General features: G+C 50.5%; 1 protein-coding gene across 1 annotated transcript in view; it reads left to right on the top strand.

Moving 5' to 3' along the window:
* The window catches only part of AGBL4 (AGBL carboxypeptidase 4), a 653,722-nt gene extending 648,874 nt beyond the window's left edge, over positions 1-4,848 (top strand). The window contains exons 11-13 of the mRNA XM_032966253.2: positions 858-1,020; positions 3,667-3,757; positions 4,674-4,848. Coding sequence (XP_032822144.2) covers positions 858-1,020; positions 3,667-3,757; positions 4,674-4,779 — 360 coding nt within the window. The 3' untranslated portion in view covers positions 4,780-4,848. The remainder of the gene's footprint in view (positions 1-857; positions 1,021-3,666; positions 3,758-4,673) is intronic.
* The last annotated feature ends 13,133 nt before the right edge of the window (positions 4,849-17,981 follow it).

Below are 17,981 nucleotides of genomic sequence, written 5' to 3'. Positions count from 1 at the left end.
CAACACTGCCCATAGACCAACACTAACCATAGACCAACACCGCCCATAGACCAACACTGCCCATAGACCAACACCGCCCACAGACCAACACTGCCCAAAGACCAACACCGTCCATAGACCAACACTACCCATAGACCAACACTGCCCATAGACCAACACCGCCCATAGACCAACACTACCCATAGACCAACACTGCCCATAGACCAACACCGCCCATAGACCAACACGACCCATAGACCAACACCGCCCCTAGACCAACACTGCCCATAGACCAACACTGCCCATAGACCAACACTGTCCATAGACCAACACTACCCATAGACCAACACCACCCATAGACCAACACTGCCCCTAGACCAACACTACCCATAGACCAACACCACCCATAGACCAACACTACCCATAGACCAACACTACCTATAGACCAACACCGCCCCTAGACCAACACTGCCCATAGACCAACACTGCCCATAGACCAACACTGCCCATAGACCAACACTACCCATAGACCAACACCACCCATAGACCAACACTGCCCCTAGACCAACACTACCCATAGACCAACACCACCCATAGACCAACACTACCCATAGACCAACACTACCTATAGACCAACACCGCCCCTAGACCAACACTGCCCATAGACCAACACTGCCCATAGACCAACACTGCCCATAGACCAACACTACCCATAGACCAACACCACCCATAGACCAACACTGCCAATAGAACAACACTACCCATAGACCAACACCACCCATAGACCAACACCGCCCATAGACTCAACACCGCCCATAGACCAACACTCTCTCAATCCCTTTCCCTGTGTGTGTCCGTCGCTGACCCCCCCCCGCTAGGCGAGCACGACGTTTGACAGCGACGCGGCGAAGGCCGGCACGGCGCGCCGCTCCCTGTCCACGCTGCTCTCCTCATCCTGCCTCAGCTACACGCTGGAGGTGTCCTTCTCGGCCTTCGTGCCGCCTCACGGCGGGGCCGCCGTGCCCTACACCTGCGGCTCCTGTATCCTCCGTTGGCGGGGCTTCGCTCCTCATCGTTACTGTAACGGCATCAATGTTAGTCGTGACCGTAGGAACTTCACTCGTCATTGTTACTATGACAACGGCAGTAATCGTAATGGTGATGCCCGTGACTGTCGCCGATATTCGCTCTCTTAATGTGACTATAACGGCGAGAATAAAAACTAAAGTAATAACGGTGATGTCCGTGAGCATCGTAGGACTTTGCGCCTTGTTATTACAGTGACAACGTTCATGAAGATGATGCCTGCGATTATTAATCATTATAAACCGGCTGCCTGCCGCTGTTATTAAAGGGGGCACATCACAAACGGAATCATGGATTGGTGATCTCAATCCACCGTCAGCTTCTCTTTACGTTTGATTTTATAAGTCTGCACGTTAAAATGTTACCACCTAATGATCGGTAGCTGTTATTTGTTTTCTTTTTTACATATCTATAAAAAAAATAGTTGACAGCCCCTTTCTTTCAATCACTGCCGAATGAAGCCCTCCTAGAGCCACACTGGTCACTTGGCCGTCGTCCGATCGCACTTCACGGTGGGTCAGAGTTCGGGGGCCAAGGAGGGCCACCCAGGAGCCTAACCCTGGCCCGCTAGGAGAAGGCTGTACGGAAATGAACGCCGACTCCACGTCTACCGTCTGGGATAGGTCGTTGCCCCCTCACGCGTGACGTGGGGGTTTTCTCCGAGCGCTCCGGTTCCTTCCCGTGCGCGCATAAAACCGCTCACTCATTGGCTAAAAAAACATCTGAATATATACGGAGGACCGCAGAGCTTGGGCAATTGTTGGCGCCGACCCACCACTCGTCTCCGTCTCCTCCCCGAGCCGTGCTCTGTCTCTCTCTTTGACAGCGAGCGAGCGAGCACCGTGCGGCGGCAGGGCGCCGACAGGTTGAGACTAACGTCGTAACGCATCGCCAACCGATGTTCGCCGCGTGGCCGGGGATCGAACGCAATTCGCCGGGGTCGTGGGCCAGCGCGTTGAACACCGCCGCCACCCGCTCCCCCCTGCACCCCTCCGTCCATCGTGCATCATCAGTCCCCGCGAACTTAGGCGCCACGTATTTTGGGGAGGTCTCCTCATTCCGCCCCGCTGTTCACTTCTTTCCTTCCACCCCTTGCGTCTAGGGGTGCGCACAAACTCGAGCGCCAGGCCGTGCCCTGCTCGCGGGATGTAAACCCGCCGCCTCCGTCCCCACGCCCGTTTTCTCCGAGATGAACCCGCCGCTGTTGGGGACGCGACAACAAGGAATTCCTCATCAGGCGGCGGCTAATTCGGCGAAGCGAAACTCCGATGTCATTTCGGTGGTCGCCCGCGTGACATCAAACAAAGCAAGGGGGCTCGTTGCGGTCCGAGCGGCGGAGGTGTTTATTTCTGTTGTTGCGTTTTTTTAAAAATTGTATTTCATTTCCTCTCGCCCTCCCTCCTCTCTCTCTGTCTCTCTCTCCCTCTCTCACAATGTTTTGCTCTTAAAGACCCCCGGGAGCATTCCGCCGATGCCCACCCGCGGCAGCCGTTGTAAAGCCCTCCGCGACACCGCGAGTGGCCTGTGCCCTTCTGAAAGGGACTGAAGGATAGCAGAGGCCTCCGATAAGATGAAGCCACTGTGCATCGTTGCCTCCTCCCCCCCCACGTGGCGCTGAGATGTGTTCACTCTTTTCTGCCGTCTATTTCCCCGCGAGCGAATGGGCAAGCGCCGTGGTCGGTCACCAACGGGGGCCTCTCGCTCACCTCTCGGCCCGACAGAGAGGGATGTTCTCCTTTCGCTTCGGTCAAGGCTCATTTGCGGTTCTCCCGCCCGCCCCCCGCCGCCGCTGCCGCCCCCGCCCCCCACCGTCCCCCAGCCCAGAAGGCATTGACATGGGCGCACACATACGCACACACCATAGGCGCCATCACATACACAGACTATCAACAAACTGTTGGGGCAAGCGCTGTTAGCGAGCAGCACCTATAAAGGCCGGTACGGCACACGTGGGGGTGGGTGACCAGCACCACGCCCGGCCGCCTTTGTCTCCATAGTGGCGATGTTTACTCACCTGCACCAGGTACTCATTTGAGACAAAGTTGACCTAGGGGAGGCCCAGGACCAGTTCAGATAAACTCGGATCGGCGGGTTCATAGCACAGCGTGCTAACCACTTACACTGCCGCTCCCTCACACATGAACACACACACACGCACACAAACACACACATGAATGTCACGCATAAATCGAGAAGTACACACGCGTACCAAATACTGTGTGTACATCTACGCACACGCCCACACACGCCCACTCACAGACACACGAGCCACATGCACAAACGTACGCACACACACACACACTCTCGCAAATGGGTTCTACTCCACTGCAAAGGCAACTCGACGTGAATTCTAATACCCCAGAAAACCACACAGGGCATGATTATCATGGCCAGGGATTATGCACTGTAAGATTACACGCTGCGTCTCCAATGTTAGCTTTGTTAAATATCCATACCCTGTCATCATGTAACGGTTCGCACACAGGGGTGCTTGCAAGGCAGAGGTCACCGATGCAATTCCATCTCCCGGCGTGGCACCCTCCATCTAATTGTGATCCACCAACCCCCTGTGAAGTCTTTAACATCCACTTGGGAGAAAAGACATGAACCTTGGGAAAAACCTGGCACGGACTTTCCTGGATTTCTACAGACTACAAGGCATCATCCAATCAATTCCGCTCTCTGTGGCCAGGTGAGGTTAGAGGTCAAAATGTTTGAGAACTGTCAGCACTTGCGGTTGACCGCTGAGGACCCGGGTTCGAATCCAGGCTGCCGCTTGTGGTTTAAACCGGGTTCTCAAGTCTCGCGAGTCGATGGGCTGAGCTTGGTCGCCAATTACCGCACACAAACAAAATCACATTCAAATTGTTTTCTGCGCTCAAAATATTCTGTTGCGTTTCACAATCATCGTCATCAGCCATTATTCATCCACTGGTGTACGAAGGCCTCTCAAGATTATCGACATCCAGCTCCTTCACACGAGCTTCATTTCACCGCTCCATCTCCACAGTGGACGTTCATCTTGGGCATGTCGGCTGCCACTCCGTCATTAGTCTCGTCCACAAGCCGTCATAAACGAAACTAAATTGTTAATTTTACCAGGTAAGGAAGGCCCCACTGAGCTCGTGGCTATTTTTCAGCAGCGACCTGCCCACAAATGATAGCTCAACGAAGTGGCTTATCGTCACGTGGCAATTTATAGCAGCCACATACTCTTAAACGCACGTTGATTCTAAGTGTCATGGGAAAAATCGGAGAAAAATTCACGCGACCACGGTGAGAGAGAGAGAGAGAGACGCAAACTCCAAATATATAGACGTCGGTGTCGGGATAGACTTCACGACCTCCTGCATACCCGGCGAGGTAGCTAACATCTCGCCACCGTGGCGTCGCCTTTATTAAAGACGTCTCCTGCCAAAGCCCGCGTAATTTTTCCCCAACGGTCAGGCCAGCGAGTGATGTCTGTTCATCCTGCACGCGGCGCTCATCTTTCCACCTGTCGGCGTAATCCCATTACATTCCTCCCGCCCCGCCCCTATGCGGCTCTCAATGCCCGCCACCACCCCTCCCTCCCCCGTTGTCCCCCCCGCCCGCCCGCTCCCCGGCAGTGAGAGACACGACCGCGCCACGAAGCCGCGAAGCGGTCCGGGGAGATCTCCCAAGCGCGCCCCCACCGCTCCTGCCCGCTCCTCGACACGCGACCTGCACGGCTGACGGAGCCGTTTCGTCCAAGCAGCCCTTCTCTCCGTTTGCTCCGCCGAGGGTTCGCCTCTCGCAAGCGCGCGTGGGTGGTGGTGTTGGTGGTGGGGGGCGGGGGAGTTTGGTGGCAAGTGGGATTATTATTATTATTCTTCTTCTTCCCGTTTTCCTCCTTGCGTCTGGCCCTGACCTTAGCGGCAAAAAGAGTGCGAGGCTCGCGAAGTGCCCGCGCGAGCGTCACGCCTGACCGCTTCATCCCCGGCGCGGTAAATTAGGCGAATGTCCTGACATCCACGCGCAGGTACATACGCAGAGAGGGAGAGAGGGCGACGAGGAGGCTGTTACGTGCGGTCGCGCAGCGCAGCGTAGCGCACGCGTGTGTGCGTGTGATCTCGCCATGCCCTATGCACGCGGAGTTGTTCGAATGGGAAAACCACCAGTGTAAAGTTCACCGCGGCGGTGGCCTTATCACTAAATTAAGCTCTGAAGCGGCGCTTGTGACTGCACCTCTGCGTGTAATGAGGGTTATGGAGCCACAACCACCCCCCGCCCACCGCCAGCCCTCCGCTCCCCGTGGTCAGGGCGTTCGACTCGCAATGCGGCCCGAAAGGACGTGTTGTCCAAAGTGCCATTCGGGACCTAAGGTCAAACCGACTGTCCTTCCAAGTTGAGTAAAATGAGTACCGCTGAAGTGGCCGGGTGGCTCAGAGGTCAGAGCGCTGAGCCAGGACCGTGGGGATCCTGGGATCAAGTCCTGGGGTTCAACCCCTGCCCGTGATTAAACCGGGTTCTCGAGTGCAGTAGTGAGCCGATGGCACGGGCCAGGTCACCAGCGATCGCAAACAAAAACCATCGCGTCACATTTGGTTTCTGCGTTTTCAGTTGCCAAAATTCCGGCTCCCGAGAATTTAAACTTTTGCTCGGCAGTCGCGCGACAACGTCGTTGATCTGACATGGCAGAGCGAGTGGGGACGCCGCTACCTCTTTACTGTGGGCAGGGCCGTCCTTAGAGGGGGCAGTACGGCGCCCGGGGTAAATCCCACTGTGTGCCCCCCCCCCCCTCCGTCACCTTCAATCTAAACCGGAGAAGTGCGGCGGGGGGGCCTCAAAGCGCGGGGCTCGGAGCGGTCGCCCCCGATTTGCCGTACCCCTAGGGACGGCTCTGGCTGTGGGGACCAGAGGTCAATGAAATGGATCTCGGAGATGGCTCTGTGACATTCGCCTTGTGGGGCTCTTCTCTACACAGTGGTTCTCAACCTGTGGTCTGTAAGCCACAACGCCGTGGAACGTGGTCCGTGGAACTGCTGCTGATATGAAATTAGATACGTGATTAGTGTGTCGCAACACCTAAAACGCTTAACAAATGATGCCTTGTGACGTAATTTCCTGCAAATAAGCTTTCCATTAACTAATATCGATCACGGTAATACATCTCCCCCTATATTCTTGGTTCTTTCGGTAAAGTCACGTTGAAGGGAAACAATAAAATAATAATATATATAAAACAATACAATTCTCACGACGTTTCGACTGTAACGCAAACAGTCATCATCAGGTGTGAAAAACCAACGGCAAGAAACATTTTAAAGTGGCGGCGGTTTGTATTTATTTATTTTATTGTTTCCCTTCAACGTGACTTTACCGAAAGAACCAAGAATATGAATCACTGCAGTCACGAAAGCTTTACATATCCCCCTGTTACGTCATTTCGCAAACGCGTCGCCACGTGATTAACACCGATACCGGATTAACGTCTCCTCAACTCACACACTCACGTCGCTGACAGCATCGTCCGTCCTTTCTCATTATCTGTCGCCTCTCAGCCTTCGCCACCACCAGCACCACCTACCCTGTAAATCGCTTCGATTGACGTCATTGCGATATTCGTCGTCGTACCTTTCAGGAACGCATCCCCCGATGTAAACCGGGGTATTACCAGCGCAATAACCGCTTAATAAAACGAAGCGTGGCCCACTCCAACCACCAATTTCGCACCTCCGATTCGCACGGTTGGCTGCGTACGGTGCGAGAGAGCTTAAGTGCACGGCACTAACGGACACTTAAACAGCTTCACCTTGTGCTAAGCAAACTAATTACCACTGTAAATTACGCATTTCGGCAAATCAACAGTCGATGTCCAGCCCGGTCCTGCCACGTGGCTTTTCTCGGTGATGCCACGGCACCAAACCCGAGCACCCAGGCGGGGAATCGCGCTCGTCCACCCGACGGGATCCCAGCCCTGGCCCACACAGGGGCCCGTCATCGCCAACGGAAATTTCGCGCGACGTTGTCCAAATTCTCGCTCGCCCTTCAACGTTAGCGCTTGCCGCTGAAAAACAAAATCAATTGGCGCCTCGGGCCCACGTGATAACCGATTTGTTTTGGCTGCGTCGGGTGGTGGGGGGTTATTTTGCTCCGATGGACACTTGAGGCACGCGACGAATGAAGCCAAACAGAAAGCGATTATGATTAATTATATTTCTCCCCCTTCCTCCCCCTGTCCCTTTCCTTCCCCCCAGTATATTAGTGCTCTTCCGCCTTACCCCTTCTCCCTCCGCATGGGCGCAACGGTGACGAGATGTTAACTACCTCGCCTGGTATGCAGGAGGTCATGGGTTCGATCCCGACCCGATGTCTGTATGTGTGGAGTTTGCATATTGTCCCCGTGGTCGCGTGGATTTGACTCCGGGTCCTCCGGTTTTTCCCCTCCGCATTGAGGCCGGACGTGCGTTTAGCACATTTCGCCGCTACAAATTACCACACGACGATGAGCCACTTCGTTGAGCTATCATCTGTGGCCAGGTCACTGCTGACAAACAGCTACACAGCTCAGTGTGCCTTACCTGGTAAAATAAAAATGTAGTTTTAGTTGTTTATACAGTGTCGTGGCCCGCACGTGGTTCTCACCTGGGTGGGGTGGTGAGCCCAATTCTCCCCCTTCGCAGGGCCCTGTCACGCCGAAAATAGGGATGATGTTCACGGAGTTTCATTTGTCTCCCCCCCCCCCCACCTCGGTTCTGTGATCGGCGCTTTGTACCGGACTCACGTTGATTTGTAGTCAATGAAAACAATTATAATCGGAAAAATAATCGTGAAAACTTACGGATGAAATAAACATGTTGAATAAGAATGTAATTGAGGCAATAGGCGGGCCCGTTACATCACATTGTGACGCGCACGCGCACCGTCACCATAAACGAAATCAGTTATGAAAAGCAGGAAATATATATATTTTTTTTACAAAATACCCTTTGCGTGGTGGTGGCGGCGGCGATACGATCGAGGTTTGACGGTCGTCCGCGGGTCCCGGCAGGATGGGAACCGCTGCTGTGACACGGAAGGCGAGAGATCGAAGCCATGGCAGTCAGAGAGATGAGGGTGGTGCGGTGGATGTTGGGTTTCACTAGGAAGGACAGGTGGTGAGAAATGAAGAAGTGAGAGGAAGAAAAGTGAGAGACAGAAAAGGCTCTCGTGTGGTTCGGTCACGTGGAGAGAGAACAGGAAAATGACGTGGATTAGAAGGTGCAAGTGATGCAAGTGGATGGAAAGAGATCAAGAGGAAGGCAGAAGAAGAGGTGGAGGGGGGGGCGATGTGGTGCGATCGAAAACGGTGGCCCGATGAGCGGAAAGAGAGATGGCGTAGGACAGGGCAGCGTCGAGAAGGGTGGCTAGAACAGCGGATTCCACATGAGTGGGACTAGCGCGTGGAAGAAGAATATCCATGCGTGCCCTGCGCCTCGAGACGTGACGCTGACAGCACAAATGGGATGAAACTACAAGAACGGTTTCGTGTCGATGTGTACCGATTTGTGGAATGGTTGGTTTAATGATATGTATGGCCTAGGACATCCTGATGTGGAATTTCCGTCTCCTGGCTTGTTTGGACTGTCGCTTGAGTGGGGGATACACGATGACTTTGGATATGGTAATAGTTTAATAAGATTGTTGCCGTGCAAAAGTTTTAGAAATACCGAAGCTGATGTTTTTTAATTATCTGATTAAATATGCCGCCGATTTTGACACGGGCGGCTTTGAGAAAAAGGTCAGACAACATTTTTATTTTTCGTGGGCTCACGCGTGTGAGGACGAGTTAATTAACAAAACAAATTTTGAGCCGTCTCCGGTAGTCGGCTGAATCTCTTGTCTTGATCATTTCTCGTGCGTGAATTAACGACAATGATTGTTCGTCGTTGCGGCGGAAAGCCACGCGTGGTTTTGAACCGTTGATTGCGACGTTGAGATAAGGGGATTTTAATAATTTTCTGCTGAACATCATAACAGACGTTGCAAGTTGATTAGATGTACAAGTGTGTGGCGATGGTAATGCTAATATATTCACCCGGTTTTTTTTTAATACAAAAAATATAAAGTAAACTCAAAGCAATAAATGGAAAGTTAATTTTAACAAATGCCGGCATGTGCGTGTTGCCGTGGTGTGATGGGCAGCGCTGTGGACTTGCAATCCAGAATTCGCCGGTTCGAATCCACCTCCCGCCGTGGCAGTGCAAATAACGGGGACGGTTCCAACTCCGTTTGAGACCGGAAACGGGAAGATTTCTTCACAATTCTGGCAAATCGCCTGATGAAGCTGGCTGTAATCGCCAGCAAAACGTCGTGCTAAAAATTGTCAATGTTGTGGGTTTACTCTCCAACACACCGGTGTGCTGAAGTAGTAACTCATTGGCACGTGTTGTTTACGTGACAAGCCTTACTAATTGGCTGTGTCCTGGTGGTGGTGGGTTAACAACACATTGGCAGGCCGCGTGTGGTGGGGTAATGTGTGAGTACTCCAAACTCTTCCGAGCATGGAAGAGTAGACCAAACGCTGTAGCGTTGCTCTCTAGAACTCCCTTCAGTGGAGGTTCTTCCACCAAGCAAGTGGCGTGAGCAAGACATTGCAGGTCCGTGCCTTTAGCTCCACAGCACGTGATTTACCACCATATTGCAGGATCCAACGTGGAATTTGGCAACAGACTGGTGCAGTGAGCCAGCTCCTAATAAGGGGGACACAATTGGCAGCTATTAAGGGTGTTGTGGCCGCCACCATGACCTTGCCGCCTTTGTGTTCACAGTGCTGATGTTTCAACACACGCAGGGCTCCGATAACCCGTGGGGATTCCGCAAGTACGGAGGGGACGTCACAGCGACGGGCTCCTGACGCTGTTATCTGGGCTTGAGCACCGTCGAATGTGACATTGTCGTTGTTGCTCTGCACCTACATCAGCCGTGCACAAAGAAGAAGTAACAACCCAGGTGTCCAAAACTGGCTCGCATATTCTCCCCGCACACAGCCAATTAGTAAGGTTAGCCATGGCTGGGGATGGAACCCAGGTCGCCGAGGTTATAGGACGGTGCCCCCTAACCACCTCGCCCCCCCCCCCCCCCCACTGCATCCCATGCACCGCGCACGCACGCTCGTGACACGAGGCAGAGTGTTTCGCTGGGGTAATGTGGAGGTGATGTGTTGAGCACAGTTTTACAACTGCAAACTTCACTGGGGTCGCACGTTACACTGGGGGGGGGGGGGGGTCACGGTGTGATGACAGCGGATTCGACTTTACGATGAGGCGAGACGCGGGGAGACCTTTTGTGGATCTGCGAAAAGCTTGTTTTGACTCGCTGAGCAATGGTCTTAAAGGCTGCCAGTTAATGCCTGCTCGTGAACGGCGAGGTTTCTACGAAAACTAGAAACTATTTAAACTTTTTTTTTATTTCACGAGGTAAGGCCCACCGAGCTATGTAGTAGCTCTTTTCCAGAAGCGACCTGGCCACACATCACAATAGCACAACGAAGTGGCTTATAACTTGGACATTTATAGCCGCCTAAATAGTCTAAACGCGTGCTTCTAAATGTGGAGGAAAAAACCGGAGAACCTGGAGAAAAATCCACGTGACCACGGGAAGAACTCGCAAACTTCAAATATACAGCAGCAGGCGTCAGGGTCGGGATCGGGATCGAACCCACGACCTCCTGTATACCAGGCGAGGCAGCTAACATCTCGCCAACGTGGCAAATACATTGGGCTTCATGCAACTAAGGTATCCTTAAAGTTTGAAAAGGGCCAAGATTGCTCAAAGGGTTCATAATGGCCATGGCAGAATTTGAAGCGAACAATGCTGAAACTGGGTTCCAATCCAGAATTCACCAGCCTATTATTAAACTGGGTTCTCAGTTTAGCGAATCAAGGACATCAGTCTGGTCACTAATGACTGCACAAAAAAAACATAATTTACTAAATTACAATTTTTCTGCTTAATTGGACCTAGCCCAGTTCCGAGAACTAATATGAAAAAAGTTGCGTGATTGAGGTGGCAGGATGGCTCAGAGCGCTGAGCAGACACCACTGAGATCTTGGGTATCGAATACAAGCAGCCACCCCTGAGAAGCCGGAGTGTCCAGCGTAATGAGGTCGTGGTATCATATAGTAAAATTGACTATGCACTTAATTTGATTGCATGCCATCGTTGAGAAATAAAAAAAATATCGGTATGATTTGCGACGAAAATAAATAAGCAGACAATGTCTCCTTAACACACTCCACGTACACAAAACAAAAACATGTGGATATATATATTTGCAAACAACCCGTCAACTTCACGGCCTTCTGGGTGTGCATCATTTCAGCAGCGTTGTGTCTCCAAGGCAAGCCACACTCTGGACCGCTCTCCGTTGCAAGATCGGTTGAAAAATGCTGCCCCCTGATGCGTGGATAAGGGGTCGTTTGCAGACATCATCCGTTTCCACAGACTGTGCTGTAACGTATACATGTTGAACTTCTTTCGCACCGTACGTAGCCCACTGTGCAAATCGGAAGTGCGGGGAAAGAACAACAAAGTAATCCCACGCAAAAAAAACTGTTCTAAAGAAATGAGTTTTCAATCTATACTTTAAAATGAATAGCCCCAGTGGCTTCCTAACATTGGAAGGAAGAGCATTCCAGACCCTCGCGATGCGGTGACCAACGTCTTCGTTCGATGGCTAGCAGACAATAATCCGCGTGATGGTTTACTGCTCTTGAGGAGATCGGCAAGGTATTGTGGTTCATTTGTGGCACGTACGGTGAGCGGGGGTGACTATCAGGGGCCGGCGACAGTTCACGATGGATTCGTTGTCTCGGAACACGGGGTCCGATGGCGCAATTGTGGTGAAAATTCAGGAAGAATTTAATTACGTTTAAATATCGTTCGATTGACGTGTGCCAAAGGTACTGTTTGCATGGGCGTGAAGAATAATCTTGCGTTGAGTAAGAGAGGCCTCTAGAAGTGTCCATGTAGGCGTGCAATTTTACATCTTGGCATTATATACGTGACCTTATTAGTGGATCTATTTATTTTGTGCCGCGACCTTTGAAATGCTTCGTTAAGTGAATTATTCAATGCTTCGTGCACCTTTGGCAAGAATCAAAATGCGGGAGTCCCTTTTCTATTTTAAAGGTGGCCACAACTCATAACTCTACCCTGCGCGTGCCATTGACCTACTTAAATCACCAAACTAATCCATTGTATTTGACGTTCCACGCAACAACAAGCAAACAACGATGTCAAATGAACCCCCTTGATTTTTTTCCTGCAGCCTTCGCTTACGACTGGGAATTGTTTTGCCCTCATTCGTTTCACTCTAGGAACGGAACCTGCCATTGCCCGCTAAAGGTCGGCGGAATTGATAAGGAGGAATCACCCCCAGTGAGAAGCTCGCATCTGGGCTCCAATTCCAAATGGCTCAAATGGCGGAGCCTAAACAGATTGAAGAGAGTGAGTGGGTCTAGGCAGATGCAACTCTCTCGTGAAATCATGGTTGGGGAGGGGGGGGGCTTCTGCACAACCGAACAACGTGATTGGTCAGGAGAAGCAAACCATGGATCCTCTCCTGAGATGCACCCATAATGCACTTCTCAAGATTTGGCAATGCCAACACCCAGAAGCGGTGGCCTGCGCAGAATATTGACACAACACTATGTGGGTTGGACAGGAGACGCGACGAAAAAGCTCGGGAATTGACTTCGCTGCTGCGCTTTGTAGCTTTTTTGATTTCCCGCCGCATCGCCGTTGGGCGATGTTCAACAACATCACCGCTGGTTGCCAGATATGGTGAGCGCAAGAATGCCGTTTTGCCACGAAGGGCCGTCTGCTCGTTCACAGTCAGTCTAGTAACTGCCGTCAACGCATTATGGTGACTGCGTTGGTAAGTGGTGGTGAATGTGAAAGGGAGTCCACACGTGTCGTCCTGCAAAGGCAACTTCTCCCCGTTGTCGCGTGGATTTTTTCTCCTGGTCCTCCAGATTTTTTTTCTCCACATTTAGAATCAACATGCGTTGAGAGCAATTCGGTCTGCTATATAAGCCACTTCGCTGAGCTATAATTTGTGGCCAAGTCGCTTCTGAAAAAAGTTATATAGCTTAGTGGGCCTTACCTGGTAAAATAAAAAAAATAGTTTTAGTTTAGTCTCAAGACATCTTGGAAGATCGGACCCCGGAGCATGTTGGAAATTCTGCAGTTCATCAAAAACCATACGCTCACAATTTAGGTGTGAGCCTTGATAATGCCGATGGTCAGATCACCTGCAGTGCGATCACCTTGGCAAGCTATGTGGTGGGCTGCAGGATGCCCAGTGCAGTGAGGATAATATAATTGTTGTACTGTACAGTACTGTGATTCTATGGCTCCCATGAATAAGCTCCTAACTGGAGGGGTGCCGGCGCTATGATGAGTGGAGGGGGGGGGGCGAAATTGGACAGGGCCCTCAGTATAAGTATGACACCATGCCAGCCACGCCACGCCACTGTGGATATCTACAGGACGAGGCATCTATTACTGTCAGCACATTATCCGTAAGGGTAACCACTGTTGACCCACTGTTGACTTTCGACAAAGTGTACTCATTTTATCCACCCTGGAGGCAAGAACGAGTCAACTCCATGAGCAGAATTTTTAAATCGCAACCTTTCTCTCCTGAGCAAAGCGCTCCAACCGGTATACGGACTAAAAATAAATTGATACTAAGAAAACCACAGCTAATCTGATTACAGCAACATATTACTTGTAAATGTATAAACGCGCCCAATACGATACAACATCTCTTCTATGCTCGCTCTAGTTTTCTTTGTTGCTGGCTAATTTACATTACAGGCCTTAAGGGTCTCTGCTTAGCAACCGCGATAAAATAAATTATCTTCTTTTTTTCTCCGCCATCCCATGTTCCTCGCACTTATATTTATTTTTGTTTGTTTTTCCACGTGACGCGGCCGCAATGCAGTAGGCGGACGGGGCAAAAAACTACAAGCGGTGATACATCAGCAAAAATACCATTAGCTCTGACAGCGAAAATGGCACTAAAATATATGTTGACATTTGACACAACTGAGGAATGGGAGAGAGAGAGAGAGAGGACGCGGGTTGTTTCTGCGATTAGTTTCGACGTTTATGAGCCGTGAGCGTGTTTTGGGTGACAGTTCAACAGTCGCACAATCGCCGCCACACATTGCCTCTCATTTCTCGGCAGGAAATTGCACCATTGCTCATCCCGTGGAGGTACTCGGCCACCGCCATGGGATCGTGGAAATGCGCACCGCTCTACGATAAGTGCCATTGGGCATTAACATTATCATCACCATCATCATCATCACGTGTTCTATCTCCTGCTGGGTGAAGGCATATTTGCGTTATTGCCTATTGATCATGGTGCTACGTACGATGGCACGCATCCATATCTTATGGTTCCACCTCCACGGCGTTTGTCGTCTCGGAATCCAGTTCCCTCCATGGGCTGCCATTCCATCACTCGTCTCGTCCGTCACTCAAGACATGCCCTGACCCAAGACCAACTGCACTCCCATAGCAGTAAATGTGATGTCTATAATAATAATAATAAGAAAAAAACAGCGAGGGGCCGTCCATAAATAACGTCACGCACGTGGGGGGGGGGAGGGGGGGTCAGACATTTGTGACGATGTGTGACGGGGGGGGGGGGTGAGAAATGTGACGTCACATCAAAATGCGCAACTTTAAATAAATATAGACAACACGTTCTACTTAATTAAATAGACTTTTTAATAAATATTTTCTCCTACAACATCAGAGTGCAGCGGCACATTAAATACGCACTACAATGACAATAGTTTAAAGCGATTTTAAGCGTGTTTTATTTATTTGGGAGGGGGGGGCAGAGCTTTGTGACGTCATATTTGAGAGGGGGGTCTGACTTTTTGTGACGCTGTGTGACGCCGGGGGGGGGGGGGGGGTCAAAAATCGTTCAAAATCGCGTGACGTCATTTATGGACGGCCCCCAAGATGAATGCAGGCAATGTCTCATTTTGCAAGTTAAATTACAGCCGAGTAAGTCCAGCGGTCGATTATGGCTGGATCGTCGTCAGACTTTATAAGCTGAGTCTAGTGGCGCCTGGCTATCGCTCGGATGGGTGACCTCCATGCATATAATTTTCGGGGTTGTAAACAACAACAAAGACATACACATCATTTAAAAAATATATTTTACCAGGTAAGGCCCACTGAACTATGAGCAATTTTTAAGAAGCGACCTGATCACAAATGATAGCTCAACGAAGCGGCTTATCATGTGGAGATGTATAGCAGTCAAATAATCTAAACGCATATTTCTGAATGTGGAGGGAAAACCCCGGAGAAAATTCCAAGCGACCACGGGGAGAGAGAAATGCAAACTCCAAATATACAACAGGCGTCAGCGTCGGGACGGAAGCCACAACCTCCTGCATACTGGGCGAGGGAGATAACATCGCCACCGCTGATAGAGAGCAGCGGGCGGTATGGTACTGTGCTTCCAGTCTTTTTAAACCCAAACTGACCATTGGGTACTCTTTGGTTCTATTCGGTAAAGTCACGTAGGTAAATAATAAAACAACAATAATCACGACGTTTCGGCCACAACACAAGCGGCCTTCATCGGGTGAAGGGACGAGCCTGTCTGATGAAGGCCTGATGAAGGCCGCTTGTGTTGTGGCCGAAACGTCGTGATTATTGTTGTTTTATTATTTACCTACGTGACTTTACCGAATAGAACCAAAGAGTATGGATCCTTGCAGTCACGAAAGCTTCAAATCTAGAATTGACCATTGGGTGTGGGTAGGATCAACAGCGCGTTCACCGTAACATCATAACGACTGACGCTCACCACGAAGTGGCGGTGGCGTCACCACGGCGCTTGTGCCATGCTCGGTGCACTGTGAGGCCACGTGAAGTGTCAAAGGCCCTCTGACAGGAGGCCACGGGACAGACCCAGCAGGTGCCATGGCTTGTCTGAGATGACTGGCCAGACACTGGGGCTTAGGAACATTGCCGGTTGCAGCAAAAGTCGCCTTGGTTTTCTTCTCATAGACGATACGATAGCGACCCCTTGTGGGAAATTCGTGTGCTTGCATCCGTCACTGATATTTCCCCGAACGCCGCTCAGTGTCGTTTTGTGTTGTGCCCGCGTGCTCAATGAAATAAGAAACAATTGAAGCGCTTTCACGAAATTACAAAAAAAGGAAACTCGACAGCCACGAGAAGAATATATGCAATGGTGGTGGCATCTTGACATGCAAAGCGCGCTGTGATTCCGACTGTGAATGCGCCGAGGGTCATTATCAGATGGTACCCGATATGAAACTGTTGAGGTTCATTAAAGGTCCCCCATTAACTAACATTCACATTTCCCCTGTTTTTAAACAATTTAAATAGTTTGTTTAGGTACTGAACGGGCGTCGCTGTAGTCAGAGCACTCGCTCGTCTTTTGTGCGAGAGGTCCTCCTGTGGACAAACGGAACTCCGCCATGGGAACGTGGAATTTTGCGTGGGGGGGCCTCAAGACTAGCCAATTTCTCGTTTGATAAAAAAAAACACAATCCTGAAATAACGAATTGCGCGTCGTGCACGTGGTGAGCAGCAGATACCAGTACACCAACATCTTGTGTTATACTGTACCTCTATGCGTCCTCGTCTGTGCTCCTTCCCCGCCTTCACTTACCCGTACAGCCCTGCGTGGTGAAGTATGGTCCAAAAACCGCCACGTCCCGCACGGCTCAGATAGCATACAATAGGTCAAAATCCAGTTAGTGCGTTGAATAAGGGGCTGTGAATGTGCATGTTATTTTCTATTAACTTATAACCAAAAGTCATAATTGCAAGTGTCTCTTTGCTCCGTTAAGCGGGTGGGGCAGTGCTATCCTACCCGGCATGCGGCACATATTTACATTACACGTTCCTATGGCGAGGAGCAGGACTTCAATCACACAAGCAAGCACGGTTAATAGTGGCAAAGCAAGTTCAACTATTGGCATTGCAATGCATGCGGATTACCTGGACGACATTTAGTGTGACGCTGCGGGTGGCAGTGTTTCAACAGGCACAAATAACAAAAAGCAAACATGAATTCGTTTAGAGCTATGAAGAGGGTCCATTAACCGAAACGTGCATTATCACTGTGCATGTTTTTTTTTCATTTTAGGGGCGGTGTTGCTGACGAATGTTTTGAACTTTTTCTCCAGTCGTGTCTTTATTAATTGTTGGAATGTGAAATTAAAGTTGGTATTGTGCCACTTTGAATCAACCCATTGCTACACATTTCCAGACCTGAATGTTTCCCGATGGCATTTAAAACGATACACGTTTTTTTTTATTTGACCAGGTAAAGCCTACTTAGCTATCAGCTGCTTTTTCAGAAGCGACCTGGCCACAACGTTAGCTCAACAATGTGGCTTATCACGTGGAAGTTAGTAGCCAAATACATGGAACGCGTGATGTTGATTCTAAATGTGGAGGCAAAAACCGGAGGACTTGGAGGACAATCCACGCGACGACGGGGAGAGAGACGTTGCAAACTCCAAATATACAGCAGGCGTCAGGGTCTGGATCTAACTCACGACCTCCTGTATACCAGGCGAGGTAGTTAACATCCCGTCACCGTGGCTATTAAACGTTTGACAGGCTTGACTTTAATACAAAAAAACATCATTGACTCTAATAAACACATTTTAAAAAGCTTAATCTCGGCACCGCGTGGTGCCACGTTGGCACGATGTTAAATCCCTTGCCTGGTATACAGGAGGTTGTGGGTTCAATCTCAACCTTGACGCCTGTATAATTGGAGTGTGTATGTTCTCCCCGTGGCCGTGTGGATCTTTCTTCCGGTTCTCCGGTTTTTCCCTCCACATACAGAAACGTGCGTTTAGAGCATTTGGCTGCTATAAATTGTCACTCTATGA

Source organism: Petromyzon marinus, chromosome 35, assembly GCF_048934315.1.
Source record: "Petromyzon marinus isolate PM22_M1 ecotype Great Lakes invasive population chromosome 35, UKy_Petmar_22M1.pri1.0, whole genome shotgun sequence".
Taxonomy (NCBI): Eukaryota; Metazoa; Chordata; class Hyperoartia; order Petromyzontiformes; family Petromyzontidae; genus Petromyzon; species Petromyzon marinus.
This window is presented reverse-complemented; position numbering and strand designations above follow the sequence as displayed.